Here is an 18,776-nt window from a genome sequence, read left to right as displayed (position 1 = left end):
TTGGCTAATAGCTATCAATACTTTATAAGCTTGGTGAACACTCTTGTATCTATTCTTTTTATTAGTCTTTATACTGTAGCCTTAAATATATGTGAGATGGTTTGGGATTCCTGGTGAGTTTTGTTAGGAAAGGCCAGACAGCTGCTATGAGTGGATAAGATTTTTGTTGTTATGAGGTTATCGAGGAGGGGTTGACTAGCAGTCAGTGTTCACAGAGCGCATTAACAATACAAAATGCAGGCAAGAATAAAAATAGGAATTCATATTAAGTATGGTGGGGATGCAAACTAGTGCAGCCACTTTGAAAGACAATTCGATAGTTTTCTTTTTTAAAAAACGTGGTGTATTTACTTATCCATTTTTATGCGTATGAGTATATTAGCCTGCATGTATGTCTGTGCATGTGTGTGTAGTGCCTGTGCAGGTCAAAAGTCGGCGTTCGAACCTCTGGAATTGAAGTTACAAAGGGTCGTGAATCACTCTATGGGTTCTGGGAATTGAACCCAGGTCCTCTAGAAGAGCATTCAGTGTTCTTAACCACTTGACCATCTTTCTAGTTCAACATGTTTCTTATGAAACATGTTCTTATCATATGGTCTATCATTTGCTTTACTTGGTATTACACGAAGGAATTAAAACTTCTATCCACACAAAAACCTGAACATGGGTGTTTCTAGCTTCTTTATTCATAGTTTTTAATTGTAGAAGCAACCAAGATGTCCTTTAGTGTGTGGATAGAATCTGATCCACCCAGATGTTGAAATTATCACTCAACTAAATGAAATGAGCTTTCAAATTGTGAAAAGACTTCAGGAAACTTGAACACGGGCTACCAAGCTGAAAGAAGGCAGTTTGAAAAGTCTACACACCATCTGGTCCACCAGAGACATGTTATTGGTAAAAAGAGAAGCCTCTCCTAAAGTCAGCAGGCAAAAGTATGGGGCATTTGGTTCTTAGGGTAGTAACATATTCTCTTTGGTGCTATTGGAATACATACATGTCTTGTATGTTTGTCCAAGGCCACAGAATGCACAGCAGAAGTAAATTCTAATTGACACTGTGTACTTTGGGTGGCTATAATGTGCCCAAGTGTTTTAAGATATGGAAAAGATAAGAACTTCAGATAGTATAAATAGATAAATTAACTGAGGAAAACAATATCTAATGGTTACTAACATCGAATATTTGCCTACTTTGTGGCCCTGAAGCTTTACTTAGAAATATTGGCACAAGGACTTTGATTTAATTGAATGGTGATTTAATGAAAATAAAAGTTAAAATATATAAAACAAAACATAATTAGACTATGTGTATTAGCATGCATCTAAACCTACATGTATGAAGATAACAAACCTAAAAACATGTTGCATAATGATATAAGTAACAGTTCTACCCACCATGTCAACATTTACAGAAACTTTACATAAAGCTTAAAATGGTGCCTATCTTTTTTTTGAGGGGTCACAGTCACATAGAGTTAAAGTAAAAAATAAATATAGTTAGAGAGAAAAAAAAGAATAAGAATAATGTGTATTAGCTTCAAGACTACAGCCCTTCTAGAAGATGACAAGAAGGTGGTAATGGGAGTGGAGGACAGTTTTTCTGTTGGCCCTGTGGATTGACTGGTGCTCACACATGTGGATTGACTGGTGCTCACACATGTGGGTTGACTGGTGCTCACACATGTGGGTTGACTGGTGCTCACACATGTGGATTGACTGGTGCGCACACATGTGGATTGACTGGTGCTCACACATGTGGATTGACTGATGCTCACACATGTGGTTTGACTGGTGCTCACACATGTGGGTTGACTGGTGCTCACACATGTGGATTGACTGGTGCTCACACATGTGGGTTGACTGGTGCTCACACATGTGGGTAGACTGGTGCTCACACATGTAGGTTGACTGGTGCTCACACATGTGTGTTGACTGGTGCTCACACATGTGGGTTGACTGGTGCTCACACATGTGGGTTGACTGATCCCAGATCCTCACACAATACTCTACCACTCAGCCATACACCCCAGCTGGTTTTAAAAACATGCAGAGCACTCTGAAGAAAGTAGAGCAAAATGATACAATTTTATAAGTATTTCTGATAGTTTTGAATCTATTATTTTCTGATTATCTGTAATAGTTCATAACTTAAAAATTCAAGTGCATTGGGAGAAGAATGGGGCGTGGCCTTGGTGTTTAAATTTTCATTAACTGTGTTTAAGCTGATTTCAGTAATTGTTGCTTTTATAAGAATGTGTTCTAAAACATTGTACAGTTCATTTAAACTGGAGGGCAAACAACATTGCTAGCTGACCTCATTTGCTAGAATAGAAGACAAGTTCTTGTGTTAGATTACCCCTCAGGATAGAGCCCATAATTTCATTTATACTCCATTTTCCATAATTATATCTGACAACATAATTAAAATAAAAAAGGCCCCTTTATGTTGCAGATAAAAGCATATGCTATTAACTAACCAGTTAAGGGCCACAGTTGACAAAAAGCTTTCTCTAATTAGTATGATTGTCAAAGTGTGTTAGCATCAGGCTGTTAGAAGAGTAATGACTCTCTGTGCAAACTGGACCTCTTTGGAAACCTGTGTCTTCAAAGTTGGTAGAAAGAACTGGCTGGCCCTGCTCTCTCATCTCTTGGTTCTCCAGAAAGGTTCTCCAGAAAGGTTCTCTTCAATCCTCTACCAACAAATGGCTGGGCACTAAGAGATCCTGTTTTGCTTTTTTTTTAAAAAAAACTAAATGTTGGCGGTTACATTTAGACCATTTGTCACATGTTGGCAAAGTCTAGTATCCATAAATCAGGCCATGCAAATCAGAGCAGGTGACCTTTAGGTACAGAGCCACAGGTAGGAAGTTATTCATCCCATATCCAAAACTTACGAGGCTTTTTATTTTGGCAAGTTGTATCAAATGCTTTCTACCAGGTGTTTTGCTGCGAGCTTCCAACCAAAGCCATCTGCTAAAAGTCTTTGTATCTGCTAAAATTAACCAAGTACCATGGGATGTTTAAGGATTGACCTTGACTTGCTCAGTGCTGTGTGCCTGGATTGTCTGTCTTCCATTACCATGTGGAAACTATTACTCTAATCCTGCATGTGTTCTTGTCCTTAACCCTTACAATAGCTCAGCTCATTTAAGTTTAGAGAGTTTAACAGCTACCAGTTAATGGCAGAATTCAGCTCAAAGTCACATTCATCTGATACTAACTCTGCTTATTGTAGATTCACCACACATGACTGTCAAGAAGTTAATTGGTTTTCACTGCCATTATCCATATGGCCCTATATGGTGATCCATACTTTCTTCCTTTGTTCTTGTCTTTTCTTTTTGTGCATGCATGTGTGTATATGTGTTTCCTTGTGTGGAGGTACATGGATACACACATATGAGCACTCATACATATTTGGGTGCCTGAATGTGTGTGTGTGTGCATGTGTGTTAATGTATTTCCATGTGTGAGGGTACTTACATGTGCATACATACATATATGCATACACACATCCAGCTATCCATACATAAATGCATACGCACATCCATATGTTCATATGCACAAACATATATTTGAGTGCCTGTATTTGTGCATGTATGCATGTGTGTGTGTTTGTGTGTGTGTGTGTGTGTGTGTGTGTGTGTGTGTGTGTGTGTGTGCACCTGCACCCGAGGCTGATGTCAGTTTTCTTCCTTGATCACCTATATCCATTGAGACTGAGTCTTTCAGTTGAAGCTAGATAGTGCCATTTTGGCTGCTCTAGATATCTAGCTTGCTCTGGGGATTCCCTTTCTCCACTTTCTGAGCACTGGAATTATAGCCACACCTCCTTGGCTTTTATGTGGTTCTGGAGATTAGGATTCTGGTCCTTTTGCTTATGCAGAAAGAACTTTACCTGCTGAGTCATATCCCCAGCCCATGATAATTTTATTTAAGGATACTTTTGGGAGAAGATAAGTGAAAAGCACCTGGTTAATATTTAATGTATTGAGAATAAACAATGTTTTACAGTTTTTCGGTCTGAATCAATAAAAGGCTAAAAGAGTACACTTGATTTTTAATTACCCGTTGAATGCCGATATATATGCCTTTTATACGTTAGCTTTCAAGTTACACAGTGAAATTTAAAAGTGAATCACTTTTGATGTTAGTTCTTGAGCCTGGAAACAAAACAAAGAACAAAAAAGAAGCAAACGAAACCCAAAGCCTTGGAAGGGAATACAGTTGTCAATAGATGTGAACACACACACACACACACACACACACACACACACACACACACACACCTGTCCCATCTGAGTATGTAATGCTTATTATTTTGCAGAATACTTTTCTCATTATTCTTTTTGCCATTCTGAGGAAGATAATGGCTATCGATTAGTCCTGTCTTATGGTCGCAGGGACATGGTAGGGATACCCACCCTCCCAGCTGTCAGTTCTGCATGGGGTGTGTTGTCAGTCTGGGCAGGTTTTCTCCTGTTCACATCCTAGCCCTGCCCTTTTAGAATACTCACTTAAAAAGTGAATATTAGGTATGTATTGTTTTTAATTACTGTCACTGATGTATGTAATTTGAAAATTAATGTTGCTGTAATTATGTAGATAGACTGAATAGTTATTCCCAGCTTTTTAGTCAGACAAATTAAGCTTGTCTTTATGAATTCATCTTCAGAGTCTCAAAGTGGTTAAGAAACCAGGAGAACACAGAATTAAAGTCTTTGTTCTGTGGTTAATTTAGCATGAGTTAGCAAATGTAATTGATTTTTTAAAATGTAGTATCAAGATTAGACTTCCCTTCTAGGGGACTTTGGGCTTCATATGCCTTTGCTAGAGGTTTCTGATTTATAATAGACAACTCATTTGGGTCACATTCAAAACTAGTATTAAAGTGATTTGTATGAGTATGTTGACAACGAACTAAATACTTTAAATAGAAGATATTTGCCTTGGGGACCACAGATGCCCTGATTTTTAAAGAGATAAAGGATCAATCTTGCTTACAGTTTTGTTTCCTATACTTAGCACCTGACCTGAAATTAAGTCGTTAGTTTTTTTTTTTTTTTTTTCCTAATGAGTGAATTAATGTATGGGTGAATGAAGGTTTCTAGAAAATAGAACAAAGATCTGTCTGTCTGTCTGTCTGTCTGTCTGTCTGTGTCTTTAATGTTGCTATGGTCCATCTGTTTTACTGTCCTTTACTGTACAGTGTGGCCTTCTCCTGTACCACCTCAGTGCCTATCAGTTTTTTGTTAAGACTTATCATGTCTTACCATTGAATTCAGTCTTGGAAGATCACATTCGCAACTCAACTCAACACACCTGACTCCATCACCCACCCATGTGTCCAGTATAGATTGATGTGACCAAATCCAATCAGAAGAGATGGAGAAGACAGATAGTAAACTCCAGTAAGCCAGAGAGGTGACTGTCTCACCAAGGGAGGGAGGACAAGGTGAAAGGAGAGGTAACCAGTCTATGGAAATGTACTTCCCTGGACTTGAAAATTTCTGATTGTTTCTTTTCATCGCCTTCCTTATTCCATCCTCTTTGATTGTGGGCTCCAGTGCTACCTCCACAGGGAGGCTGTAGTCGGCCACCTCTAGCCTACACTTTCCCAGGCATCAGACCCACACAGCTGTACTTGGGGCTCTCCATCCAGGTGTCTCAGAAGCGTTTTGACCATAGAATCCTGAAGGATACGGCTCATGTTTACCTCTCTGTTCATGTGGTCAGCCTTTTTGCTCTGACAGTGTCTGGCTTCTCCCTCCTGGCGGATGCTGTCTCTTCTTTCTCCTTTTAGCGCTTGCCCAGGCTTTCCTCTGCTTGCAGTAGCTTTCCTTCCACCACCATCATTTTCTGGCTAGCTGCTGTTTCCTCTTCAGCAGCCTAGACAGCACTTCTGAAACCAGTTCCCACATTTCATTCCCTACCCTCAAGGTTGAGCTAAGCACCTTGTTTATCAACGGCATCTTACATCTCCTATCATGCATTTAAATGTTTCTGACATTATTGTAATTCCTCGTTTGTCTTTTGATGGACTGGGAGATCAATGAAGTGTGTCTACTTCTTTTCTGGGCCTGACTCAGAATACCGTCCTGAATGTTTTCATCCATTTGAGTAAATTCAGGATCTGTGGCAGAATGGTGTCTCTTGGAGCTGACTTCTTTTTCTTTCAGTTTTTAATTACACGTGCCCTTATTTATTTTGTAATGCCTACAAGTGTCTATGTGTGGGCATGCAAATGCCGTGGTGTGGTGTGGAAATCAGAGAACAATGTGCTGAAGTGAGTTTTTGCTCTTTACCATGTGGGTGCTGGGAATACACTCAGGTGGTCGGGTATCCGGCACCCTTACCTCTGAGCCATCTTGCTGGCCTTATAGCTGGCTTCTTGTGTATAGTCCATGCTATTCTGTACAATTGCTAAGTCAGGATGTCTGAGATGCTACAGAAGTAGCATCCCTTCCTAAGTGGGAAGCCCCCCACCCTGTGAAATTCACTGCTTCCCCAGTATTCTATCCTATAAGCTCTCAGCATGAAGTGTGATCCTTTTTCACACTTATCTTTTAAATATATCTATATAATATGTTATATATTATGCTATATAATGTATTGTATAATACATGTATAATATCTAATGTATTATATTAATTATATAACATGTCACATTATATTATATATAAATATATAATATAAATATATATAGATATAAATGTAAAATATAAACATAAATAACATATATTAACATAAACATAAATTACATATTATATATGATTTATATTATATACATATTCATTTATTTTACTTATTTTACATCTCGACCTTCCAGTCTCCTCCCACTCACCTCCTGAATGTTTGAAGTTCTTCACTTCACTTATCTGGCCCAAATATTGTCAATGTAGTTTTAAGAGCTGGGAACACAGGTGAAAAGTCAATCTGAGGTTCTGGCTTAAAACTAGCTGTCTTGTGAGATCATCCTTATCCATGTTCATGAGAGACTCTACTGGTGTGGAACATCACCTCTGTCGGAACCTGTGTCACATAGCTCGGTGACCTTCATCCTCACCCACTTCTTTCTTCTGTTATATTGTTTGTGATAGTTGAAGGAAATAATATACACGAAAGTGTTTTCTAACATAAACTGCTACTAAATGTCAGTCAGAACCCTTAACCTGCAAGCAACCTTTCTCATAACACTGCTCAGCATCCCTGCTTGTAAGTAGGGACTGCCTCCATCGCAGGCTTCTTCCACGGGCTTGGCTTGTATTGGCACTGACATGTTTCTCTATTGGCACTCACCAAGTTGTCCTGTACTGTGTTTCTATGAGTTTGTCCCTTCCCTGAACTTCTTGGGTATGAGAGTCACATTTCATTCATCTTTGTCATCCTGGTACCTGGCATAAAAGATGAATCACCCTCCCCAGCCTCCCACTCTCTTGACTCATAGCTAAGTAACTCTGGATTTGTCTTGCTGTCTGCTGTAGTAGCCTTCCTAGTCCATGCACATAGTTATCCTCCCCTAACTAGTTGCTACCTTCTCACATTAATCCCTTGCTGCTCAAAGTTTGGTCTTTGGACTAGTAGCACAGGCATCCTTGTAACCATGACGACTTGCTGCTTTTGTTTCTGAATCAGGTGCTCGCTACGGGACTCAGTGGCCTCTACTCGTCACTGCCCACGAAGCTGGAAGAGAAGGGTGAGGAGTGGCACTGTCTTCTGAAGGACGACTGGCTCTTGCTGCCTGCCCTCGTGCAGTTCATGAACTCCCTGGAGTTCTGCAACGCAGTCATCCAGGTACTGCAGCCCAGAAGCCATTGCTGGCCAGAGTCTGGTCAGAGCTCAAGCCTTGTGGGGGACTAGTGTGCATAAGCACCCTGCACTGCTCCGATTTCTTCAAGACTGACCCTTTGCTAGTTTTGAGATGTGCTTACTGAAGGAATAATGGTTTTGCTTGAATCCCATTGAGTATCCTGAATTGAGTGAAAAACGTTTGGTGGGCTTCTGAAAAGTTCCAGTTGAAAGCAAATGACAAGATTTTGTTTCTCCATAAAAAAAGTGTTATTCTGTTTTGATTATCCACTTACCCATCAAAAATAAGTTCAGTGGTTGGCTCATTAAATAGATATTTTTAGGCTGTTTAAGTACTCCAAATTATAACACTTTTACTTCAAGGTCTTCCTGGGAGCTTACAAAGGAAAACACTTTATTTTGTTTAATGGTGCACACTACATAAAGAATATTGTTATCCCAATTGAATTTGGAAGAAGTTAACAATCTTCTTAGCTACACAAATTAAATTTGCTTTGAAATTGTCTCGCTTTAGGGGAAAAACAGCCACTGAACTCTTGTGTAGCTGGCTTTTTGATTAGATTTTTTTTTTACCTTCAAATTTCTTGTTACTGTTTTCAATAAGAATCCAATTTTATATATGTTTAAGGGTGTACTAAGTTTTCATCAAAATTTCTTCTATGTAGCATAAATACTACCTTTATATTGGATTTATTAAGAAATCAGGTTTGTTTTACAGTGATTTTTAGGGTGAAAAATGTTACTTATAATCTGTTTATCTACCAACTAAAGAAACAGCTTCTGGAGGAAAATGAAAGTAGATTACTTTAGCTCCCATCTCTATTTTATTGCTAAGGCAAAGGAAGCTTTATTTGTATTTAAGATAAATGGATTACATTTTAAATTATTTTCCATTTAATAGTATAGTCTATCAACATTTTCTGCAGAAATGCATGGGAATAAAGATGATGGAACTACTGTTCACTCCTCTTCAGATGTAGAGGAAGATTGTCAGTAACTTAATCAGCTAGCCGCACCTCCCTAGAAATTCCCTTTTACTTTAGGTTTGATTGAATTTCTCCCCTCCCTCTCTTCTTTCCTCCTCTTCCCTCCCTCCCTTCCTCTTTCCCTTCCTCCCTCCCTCCCTCCCTCCTTCCCTCCCTCCCTCCCTTTTCTCCTTCCTTCCCTCTTTTCCTCCCTTCTTCCCTTCCTCCCTCCTTCCCTCCCTCCTTCCTTCCCTTCTTCCCTCCCTCTCTTCCTTCCTCCCTCCTTCCCTTCCTTCCTCCCTCCTTCCTTTCCTTCCTCCCTCTTTCCCTTCCTCCTTCTCCCTCTCCCTCCCTCCTTTCTTCCCCCTTCTCTCCTTCCCTCCCTTCCTCTATCCCTCCCTTCTTTTCTCCCTCATTAAAGCTGTTTTGAGGTTAGGGAACCCCTGAAAGTATAAAATATATTAGTAAAGGTTTGTCCATGTTACTTATATTTTGAAAATCAATTTTGGGAAGTAACACCAGCAGTGTTTTCTGCTTTTGAATAACCGTCCACTTTTTATGAGAATATTTTATAGACCCTTTCTTCCCTAAATATCAGAAATATCAGAAAATGCATGGTCACAGTTCTCTGTTAGCAAAATAAGTGAATTTAATTATTATTTTCTATAGTTACACTCTTTTTAAAAAGGTAGTCACAGTTAGATATTGAACCTAGGAGGAGTTAAGGGGCAAAAATTATACTTTATAATTTATTCATTTTTAACTTATAAATATTTATGCATATTCAGTCTATTCATTGTCTGTCTTTTTCAAGTCAACTTTAAAATTAACATCTTTTCTATAGTTGGAAGTATAATTTTAGCTGTTTATACTGTAATAGATATTTTTAAAAAATCACATCATTGTGTGGTCTGAAGTATTATTTAAGAAGTGAAGCTTGGCACAAATTTAGGGTTTCTATTTGAATGTAAGATGAAGACAGAACTGTTTGGTTTTGAGAGTGAACCCTGTCATCTGCTTCCGTCTCAGGTGGCTCACCCCTTGATCCGCACGCAGCTTGTCAGCTACATTTACAATGGATTTTTGGTACCAGTATTGGCTCCTGCCCTTCATAAGGTCAGTGATGGGCTAAGGTCATCTGTCTTCTCATAGTATGAGGGAAACAGAGGAGTTTTGTAATTGAGTCAGCAGTGGGTATAGCCCTATTTTTCTTCTTGTTCCACCCAAAGTTCTTAGTCTCAAACAGGGTCTTAAAAATATCCATGGTGTAAGTTAGATGGGCCCCGTTTAGTGAAATGGAATGCCAAGTTTGACAGTCTACAGAGAGGTGATGCATGGTCTTTGACTCTGGGATTGACTTCAGTTCCTCAGTGGGCTGCTATGAATAGGCCGTCGAGCTGTCCTGTGAGGTGTGTCTTTCACAGAGAGTGTGTGGGCTGCTGTGGGCCTGGAGAGAGTAGATGTGGCGCCGGGGCCTCAGCTTCACCTCCTCCTCAGTAGAACATGATTTTCTATTACAACAATTTTGCGATAGCAAAAAATTAAAGTGAAGCCATGTTAAGGTCCCACCAAAGGTTGGCTGTCTCATTAGCAACACACTGAATGCCTATGGCTCTCACTTTATATTTAATAAATCAACTGATATCTTTTCCATTGAGAGTTATTATGAGAAACCCAGGAACCTAGAAATCTAATTTTAAGGAGTCTTTTTCGCTGGTTGGGAGAGAAGTAAGAATTAATTCATAATGTGTCATGGACAAAAGGTCCTTTTTTCTGTATGTTTAAATTACATTTTGTGTGTTATTATTTTAAAATGTTTTTAAAAAACCTGGATTCCAGCAGTGCTGTAGGCTTGAAGCATGCGCAGCTGCATGTCTGGCTCAGGGCAGCTGTTGCTCTCTTGCTATTTAGTGTCTGCCCTTCTTGCTCAGTGGACACATGGTGTGAAACAAACTGTACTTAGTCTGATATGGCGTTCCCTCAAGTTACTTTAGTGTTTGATAGACACAGAGAGACCAAGTCTGTGGAATTAGAGCTGTACTGGGAAACACAGGGCATACGATTGGAGAAGTCGGCCTTCCACATGTCTACGCTGTCCTTGTGTTGGCCAGTATTCCACTGTTCAGGGGTCGGGTGTATGTCTGGCTTTGAGGTCTCTAAATCTGTATGGAGAAGAACTTTCCATTTCAGTGGAATCTGAAGGAACTACTGAAATTCTTAGCTGTGATTAGAGATCTCACGTGAAGTCTTTCTTCCTTGTTCATTTCCTAATTATTTCTCACTCACCTGCTAACACCAAGCAATTTTATCACTATTACATTTCCAACACTATTTTGTTATTATTTTTAACATACTTTAATGTAATAGATGTTGATGGCAATTCTTTTCTCATGTTCATGGGATTTCAAGTGCAGCTTTGATACGCATACAGATTAATGTAATGTTAAAGAGTCAAGTCAAACATATTTAGCTTCCCAAACACCTATTATTTCTTTATAGTGAGAACTTTCCTGGGAACGTTTCTCAGTGTAGCACATCCCGTTATCTGTAGACACTCTACTGTGCTCTGGACCAACAGAGCATCTTGCTGTGATCTCACTGTGGCACAGTGAGTTCTGTAACTGCATGAGCTCAGCTCACAGAGCCATTGCGAAGACTCTACCTCACTTCCTCACAGCTCTTAGGAATGACCGAGGAACTGAGGCGTGAGCCATGTGTGTTCAACATCCAAATTCACAGCACCTTCTGAGGGTAATGCTCATGTGTGTTTTGTTCTCTGGGATGTGTCCATTGCTGAGTGTGGACATCTCCTCAGACTTAAGAAGTATGAAAAACCAAACCAACCAACCAACCAACCAACCAATCAACCAACCAACTAACCAACCAATCAACCAACCATCCAACTAACCAACCAACCAACCAACCAACCAATCAACCAACCAACTAACCAACCAATCAACCAACCAACCAACTAACCAACCAACCAACCAACCAACCAACCAACCAACTAACCAACTAACCAACCAACCAACCAACCAACCAACCAACCAACCAACCAACCAACCAAAGGAAAACGAACACACAGTGGAATGTTTAGGGACGTGCCAGCAGACAGTTGACACCTTTTCAGACAGTACTTTATGAGAGAGTGATTTTTAAACAACACTGTGAATACGCCACCTGACTCCATTCTTAGTTATGTCCATAACTTAAAATTGGAGATTTTAAAACTGTGAAGTTAATGCATGTTTATTTTTAAAAGTCCATATAATATAGAACACAGGAGATGAACACTGAATGTTACTGTATTCGATTTTAATTTCCAACTCTCTAATTAAGATTCTTTGATTTTTATCTATTAGTGACAGTTCTTCTCCAGATATTTCCACTTAGTGTCCAGAGAGACCAAAGACTGATTGTTCTCTACCTTAATTATTTTTCTTATCGTTTACCATTTTTTATATGTCTGTTCCTGTTTTTAACACTTATAGTTGAAAGGCTTAGGAACAACCTGCCCTTCACCTCTTGGCTGAGAGCAGTGACAGCTGATAGGCACCTGTCTCAGCCAACAGACCAGGGACAGACACTCAGAGCAGGTCAGAGCTGGATGTATCTTGAGAGGCTCCCAGTGGGAGCGGTGGAATCCTACTTCCTACACCTCCCCCTTGGGTACTGAAAGGGTACTTCAAGTCTGGGCTCAGGCATGCTAGAGGAATTGCCACTGTGTTTTGCAAGTTTCATATCTGCTTCCACAACAGCAGGGCCTTAGTCAGTCTTCTAAATAAAACCCCCTTTGTGCACTCTCTCACCAAAATCATGCATAACTTTTTAGTTACTTGACATCGCGTAGGCAGGTTATAAAGGTGAACTTATTCTCTCTGCCTCATAAATAATACAAATAGATTCATACTTAGAATTTCTTCATACATTGATCAATATATTTCAACAGCATTTCTTAACCAGAGATTATGCATTGCAAAACCCAATGAAGGGACTAGGGAGATGGCTCAGTGAATGAAATGCCTTCCATAAATGGGTGCAGATCTGAGTTGGATCCCCAAAGATTCACATCGTAAAACCAGGTTTAGTATCATGTATCTTGACTCCCCATGCGGTGGGGACAAGATAGGGCTGGGGCAGGTAGAGACAGGTGGATCTTGGAAGTTCATTGGCCAGCTGTCCTATCAGAGTCAGTAAACTTCAGATTTAGAAACACTCCGCATCAGGGAGTAAAGGAAGAAAGGGAGGAAAGACATTTGACATTGACCCCTGCCTTATACACATGGACGTACACACCTCCACTCCCCTAATAACAAATCAGATGCACACCACATCCCGCATGCATGCACACTCACAACCTTGTGAGTAGGGAAAATGGGAAGGAGTGTGCAGGCTGCTGGTGGACACCCCCCAGCGGCTCCTTGCTGCTGCAGACGATGGGCACAGGCTTCTGCACTCACAAGCTTACTCTCATGCCGTCATCCAACCTGAGGCACAGCCATTTATTCCTTGAGCTAGTGCAAAACTCGTGAGGTTCTTTTTGAACGCTGCATGACTTTCTTTCACAGCCATGTGCAAGCTGAACACAGAGAGAAAGCTCTAGGGCTGGGAGTAGGCTTTGCTGAGCATGCATGAGACCTTGGGTTTACCCTCTAGCATGAGAAATAAAGGTGACTCAGAAAGCCTTGAACACAACATTTTTTATCAATTCATTTGCCACCCCATCCAACCTTGCTGAGTACATTTGGTGTCTGGTCCTACCTGAACTAGCTCGAGGTTGTTGATTTTCATTAACCTGTGTGTGTTAATATTTGTATGTTCTGTGGAGAGATATTAATATGCCTAGTTTAGGGTGGTAACCCAGACCTTCTGAGGATTTTATATAAAACATGGCAGATAAATATATCATTCTTCTAAAAGTTTAAATTCCCAAATACATATAGCCTCCAGAGTTTAGAATAAGGTTGGAGGCCTACTTTGGATATTTTAGGAAAGTTAAGTTTTACAGATAGGCTGAGCATGCTTTTTTAAAAGTTAAATTTAAAAAAATGTTATTGGCAAATATAGGAAACAAATAAATTCAGCTGTAGATGCATATATAGGCATTCAAGCTGGTTGGTTCTTTTTTACTTCAGATTAAAGGGTACCTTGTCAGCTTCTCTGTCTGTTTAGTTTGTCCAAACAAATATTCCAAAGCTAGACACGCATTGGTTGGTTGCACCAGCCTGGATTCTCAGAAAAGTAGAAGCAAAGGAAAGATTGAACAAACAGGGAGCAATGCAGGAAGGCACTTGGAGATCAGGTTGACAAAAACCATCACCCTGGAACCTACATCACCTGTCACAGTGTCAGAGGAGACATGGAGCTTTTATCTGGAAGTGACACATGTCTTTCTATTCATATTCCATCCTCTGAAGGTAAGCAAGGCCTCAGGTCGCACCTCCCTCAGAGGGAAGTGTCTTTCTGTGGTTTTATCAAAAGAAATGTTTAGGATGTGAATATTTGCCCTACTTACTGTCATTCATATATCAGGGTCCCAGTAGCTACAGGTGGGCCTCGGATTGTGCTGTGAGAGGAGCTGAGGAGATAAGATGGTTTTGAGAGGGTGATATTTCAGTGCTTTGTTGCTCTATCCCAAACTATCCTTAGAGCTGAACGTGTAGCAGCCATTGGTTGTTAGTGGGGCAGTCCTGCTCTAGGGCCTGGGTCTCAGCTGAGATCATTACTGTGACCAGAGCCTGAGCATTTGGGGCTGACTGAAAATTCTCTCCCCTGGACATTCGCCTCCTACTTTCTATAGAGGTATAGCTAGGGCTTCTCTCAGCGTGGCAGCTTGGGCTGTTTGGGTTTCTGTACTAGTCAAGGTCTCAGGACTTTAGAGAGTGGAGGTTTTGAAGCCTTCAAGAGTACACGGTAGAAGTGGCCAGGGTATTAAGGACCTAGAACAGTGTCACTTCTGTTCACTCATTGTTCACACATCACAGAACCTGTCACTTGATTCAAAAGCATAAGGGAAGCCATGGCAAGTTTACTGTGACCATAGCACTGAGCACTGAGGGCTGAATGTGTGTGTGTGTGTGTGTGTGTGTGTGTGTGTGTGTGTGTGTGTGTGTGCGTGCACGTGTGTGTGTAAAGAGTCAGGACCAAAGGGCTGTGTAGAAAATGACAGTTGATAGGAGCTGTAAGCTTCAGCCTGAGCCAATTCCTAGAAATGAAGTTGGGACAAATATGGGAACTTCACCCATTCCCATCCACCCGTCTCCTCCTAGATAGAATCTTATTGGCTAAACCCACATGGTACCCAAACACTCCAGAGGACAGAGGACAAGTGGCCATACAGACCCACAGGGCTGCGGCACGGGATGTGAGGGTAAATACAGATTCCTATGAGTCTCCAGCACTCATAGCTCCCAGTGTCAGCATCTGAAAGCCTTCCTCAGAGGGCAGCTGGCACCTGTACAGTGTGTTCGTGCTCTGTGCTTAAGTAGATTTTTGGGTTGAAATTTGCTAGAAAGGCAATGAAAGCCCACTTTTTTCTAGCTTCTGCTCACAGGTTCTTTTCTAGAACCTACATCATGGTTAGAACTTACTGTAACAGGTAGAAATGCTAACAGCATTCTAGATGTGAATGTATAGTAAAGAAACATGTATAACCCAGGAGACACTCATCAAATACCGCATGTGGTTACACAGTTTGGGCAGAGATACAGCATAGAGCAGGAAAGCACTGAGCAATGAGTCAGAAGACCTAAACTGTAGTCCTGGCTCTTTCTGCTGTGTGACCATGTACCAAACCTGTAACCTCGCTGAGTCTGTATCTCCTGCTGTACAAGGAGAATAGCAACACCTTTCTCTGCCCTTGTACAATTTAAGGATAGAAGATAGCATTTGCCCATTCTGAGATGTGCACAAATAATGTGCCATGGTTCTTCTGGGAGAAACCCTGTCATCTCATATGTGGTAGAAGGGAAATTCTGTCTGTTCAGAAGCAGTTGGGGATCACGTACAGGTGTGATGCACTCTGCCAGAGGAAGTGGAGGTGGCTGCGAAGTCCTCTCATCTCTATGGGGTTTACAATCTGGGACCTGGGCGATGACAGGTTACCCAGAGACATAGAGCAGGAAGGGATAAAATGCAGTGACACAGAGAGAAGCAGAGGCAGTAGAAGAGAGAAAAACTTGTTTAGCAGCAGTTCTTGGGGGCAAGCTTGATCTGTCAGTAGTTCACCCCATAGCAAACACTGAATACAAATCAGCTGCAGTCCAGTCTTCTCGGCAAGCAGACACCGCACATGAACCAGCAGCTGTAGTTCAGTCCTCAGGAGACCGCAAGGCTCACCAACTGGCCCAAACAAGTAAAGTTGCTTGACTGCTGTCACCAGCCTGGAATCTCTGCCCAGGTGTAGTATTGGGGATCCCGTGTTAGCAGGAGAATGGTACATAGGCATTGTGTCTTAGAAGACAGTGCCAACTTTGAAGTTCATCCTGGTCTCCAGCAGAAAAGGGGTTTGGCAGGAAGTGTGGGTGGGAAAGGGTTGTCCAAGTAGCACTCTGGCATACTTGCAGGGTTTCCAGATGTGACTTGGGATACTCTCTGTTTTGGAGGTTGCTATGGGTGGATCCCTCACAGGCTTTTTGGAAATGTGGGAGGAAACTTGCAACTGTCTCTGTTCAAGGGAGCTGTAGACCTTGAGGGGTGTGTGCTATGGTAGGCAGGGATGGCAAGGGAGTCCGTCATGTGTGTCCTTTCTGCATGCAGCTCACAGGCATTAGCCATGGAAACTCTGACTTTAAAGCTTGTACCTTTAGTTTTGCCAAAGAGCAGCCAGCTATATTTTATTTCATAGAAGTGTGCTTGGAAAATAGGAACAAGAAATCTACTAGGAAAAAAAAAAGATTTTCCGCCATTTTCTGTGTATTGAAACTGTGCTTGAACAATATACATGGGTAGAATTAATTTCAGACACTTCCTTAAGGGCATGTGTGTTGGCTTCCTATAAGCTGCCGTGAATCCCATTTGTTTTACAATCTTGCCTTCCAAACACACGCATACATATTCATGATCTGTATCCTACAAGCTCAATAATTCATGACTTATTGACTTAAGTCGCTGGATGGCAGTTTGGGGTGATTGAAAAGAAAAGATGGAAATTTCAAGAGGCTGGGAACAGCCACAGGGGAGTTGCCCACTTCATCAATAATGTGCGTTGTAGATAGGGTGGGACAAGGACTCTGGTACAGCCTAGTTTGGCTCTCTTGGCTCAGCATACTCTCCACCTTTATGCCCAGTGGAAGTTGTGACTGGAGCCTTTTAAAACAATTAAATAACATCTTCAAATTATCATCAGTATAAAATATGAATGGGCTGAGGCTGGGTGCATGAGGAGAAGGGTGTGTCTAAGGTGGAGAGGACAGAGCGGCCTCAGCCTCAGCATCATTCATCTCTGGCCCCTCCTGTGTTTCCTGGTCTGGATGTGGAGCGCGCCTGCTCTCTGTGTCCATCTGCCGTCATCTCCGCCACTTCTCGATGGAAAACGCTTTGATGTTTCCTGTCTGGCTTCCAATGGTGTTGGGGAATTTCACTGACAAAAAAAAAAAAAAAAAAAAATTGCCTTCAGTACAGACTTGAAAGAAAGGAGTCCAAGAATGGAATCGGAAGCAGCTATGCTCACCACTGTACCACCAGAGACTCAAAAACATGGAGTTAGTGTAGCCTGTTGGCTGTGGAAGCCTGGGATTTTCCTCTTATTCTTAGTGGTTCTCTGCTATGCCTTTTGTGCCTTCCATTGAGTCAATTGGCCGCCAAATGAGACTCTGGCTCGGCAGTGAACCACACTGAAAGTTTTAGCTTGATGGTTTTGTTGGTTTTTTACATTATATAGTTTGACTTATGCATTTCAGTGATTTGCTCTGTAAAATCCATTGTCTGTATTACTGATCATGGCTTTTCATTGTTACAGGACCCTGAATATTATCTTGGTTTTTCTAGTTACTTACTTATTTTCCTGTAATAATCTTAAGGTCTGATTTTTTTTTTTTTTTTTTTTTTGTAATCTCCCCCAGCCCCCTTGAGTGAAAGATTCTGTCCCAAGAATAAACCTGCTGCTCACAGTGGCCTCTAGTGTGGTGTGAGGCAAAGGTTAGCTCCAGAACAGGCAGATGTCTCCTGAGTCATCTGGAAGCTGGAGAAACTGTAAGCTGTGGGTGTCTGTGTATGACAGGACAGCTTACAGTAACCATGGCCCAGTTAAGTTGTATTGTGTCCATTTACGGTGCTTGGGCTGTGACTAAGGAACCACAGGTAGGGAGGCTGGCTCAGCTGCTGTCTTGGGGTCCTTATCTGTTACTGTGATAACAGTGTCACATGGACAGTGTGACAGCTTGAGGAAGGAAGGGGCTCATTTGGGCTTACACTTCCAGGGTGTCAAATATCGCCATGTGGAGGTCACAGCAAGAACTTAGGAAACTAAGCACATTGCATCCACAGTCAAAAAAAGCAGAGAGATAACACATGTTCAGCTCACTTGCTCCATTTTATACAGTCCCGAATCCCTTACCCAAGGAATAGTCCCTACACCAAACTAATTAATTAACAAATTCAGGATAATTCCTCACGGGCACACCCAGGCCTATCTTCCTAGTGATTCTAGGTTCTGCCAAGTACCTAGTCTTAAATAGTGAAAGTGGAGGGTCCAGTTGTAGAAATTACTAAGGTTGGTCAGTGATTGCAGGTGAATAAGATTGGAGGACTCTGGGGAACTCATAGTCAGCAAGGTAGCCATGGACAAACCAAATAATGACTCTGTCAAGCTATCTGAATAGACCTAGATGAGCTGACTGTCAAATATAAGAGGCTTTGTCTTGGAAGTACCCGAATTATTAATGGAAAACTATGAATATGTAATATCTAATGCATTCATTTAGGACATTACATTTAGGTAATAAAGCTTCTAGAAGCAAGATAGAGTCACGTGAAAATGTACCTCAAAATGGGTTTCAGT

The 18,776-nt window shown here is 41.2% G+C and overlaps 1 protein-coding gene across 9 annotated transcripts in view; it reads left to right on the top strand.

Annotated features, from left to right (window-relative positions):
- FHIP1A (FHF complex subunit HOOK interacting protein 1A) overlaps positions 1-18,776 on the top strand; it is a 232,918-nt gene that overhangs the window by 162,678 nt on the left and 51,464 nt on the right. For all 9 annotated transcript variants that reach the window (XM_080915260.1, XM_080915257.1, XM_080915258.1 and 6 more), the window contains 2 exons: positions 7,638-7,796; positions 9,806-9,892. In XM_080915260.1, coding sequence (XP_080771386.1) covers positions 7,638-7,796; positions 9,806-9,892 — 246 coding nt within the window. The remainder of the gene's footprint in view (positions 1-7,637; positions 7,797-9,805; positions 9,893-18,776) is intronic.

This window comes from Micromys minutus, assembly GCF_963924665.1.
Source record: "Micromys minutus genome assembly, chromosome: 4".
Taxonomy (NCBI): Eukaryota; Metazoa; Chordata; class Mammalia; order Rodentia; family Muridae; genus Micromys; species Micromys minutus.
Note: the sequence above shows the minus strand (reverse complement) of the source record. Positions and strands in the feature narration are given on the sequence as shown.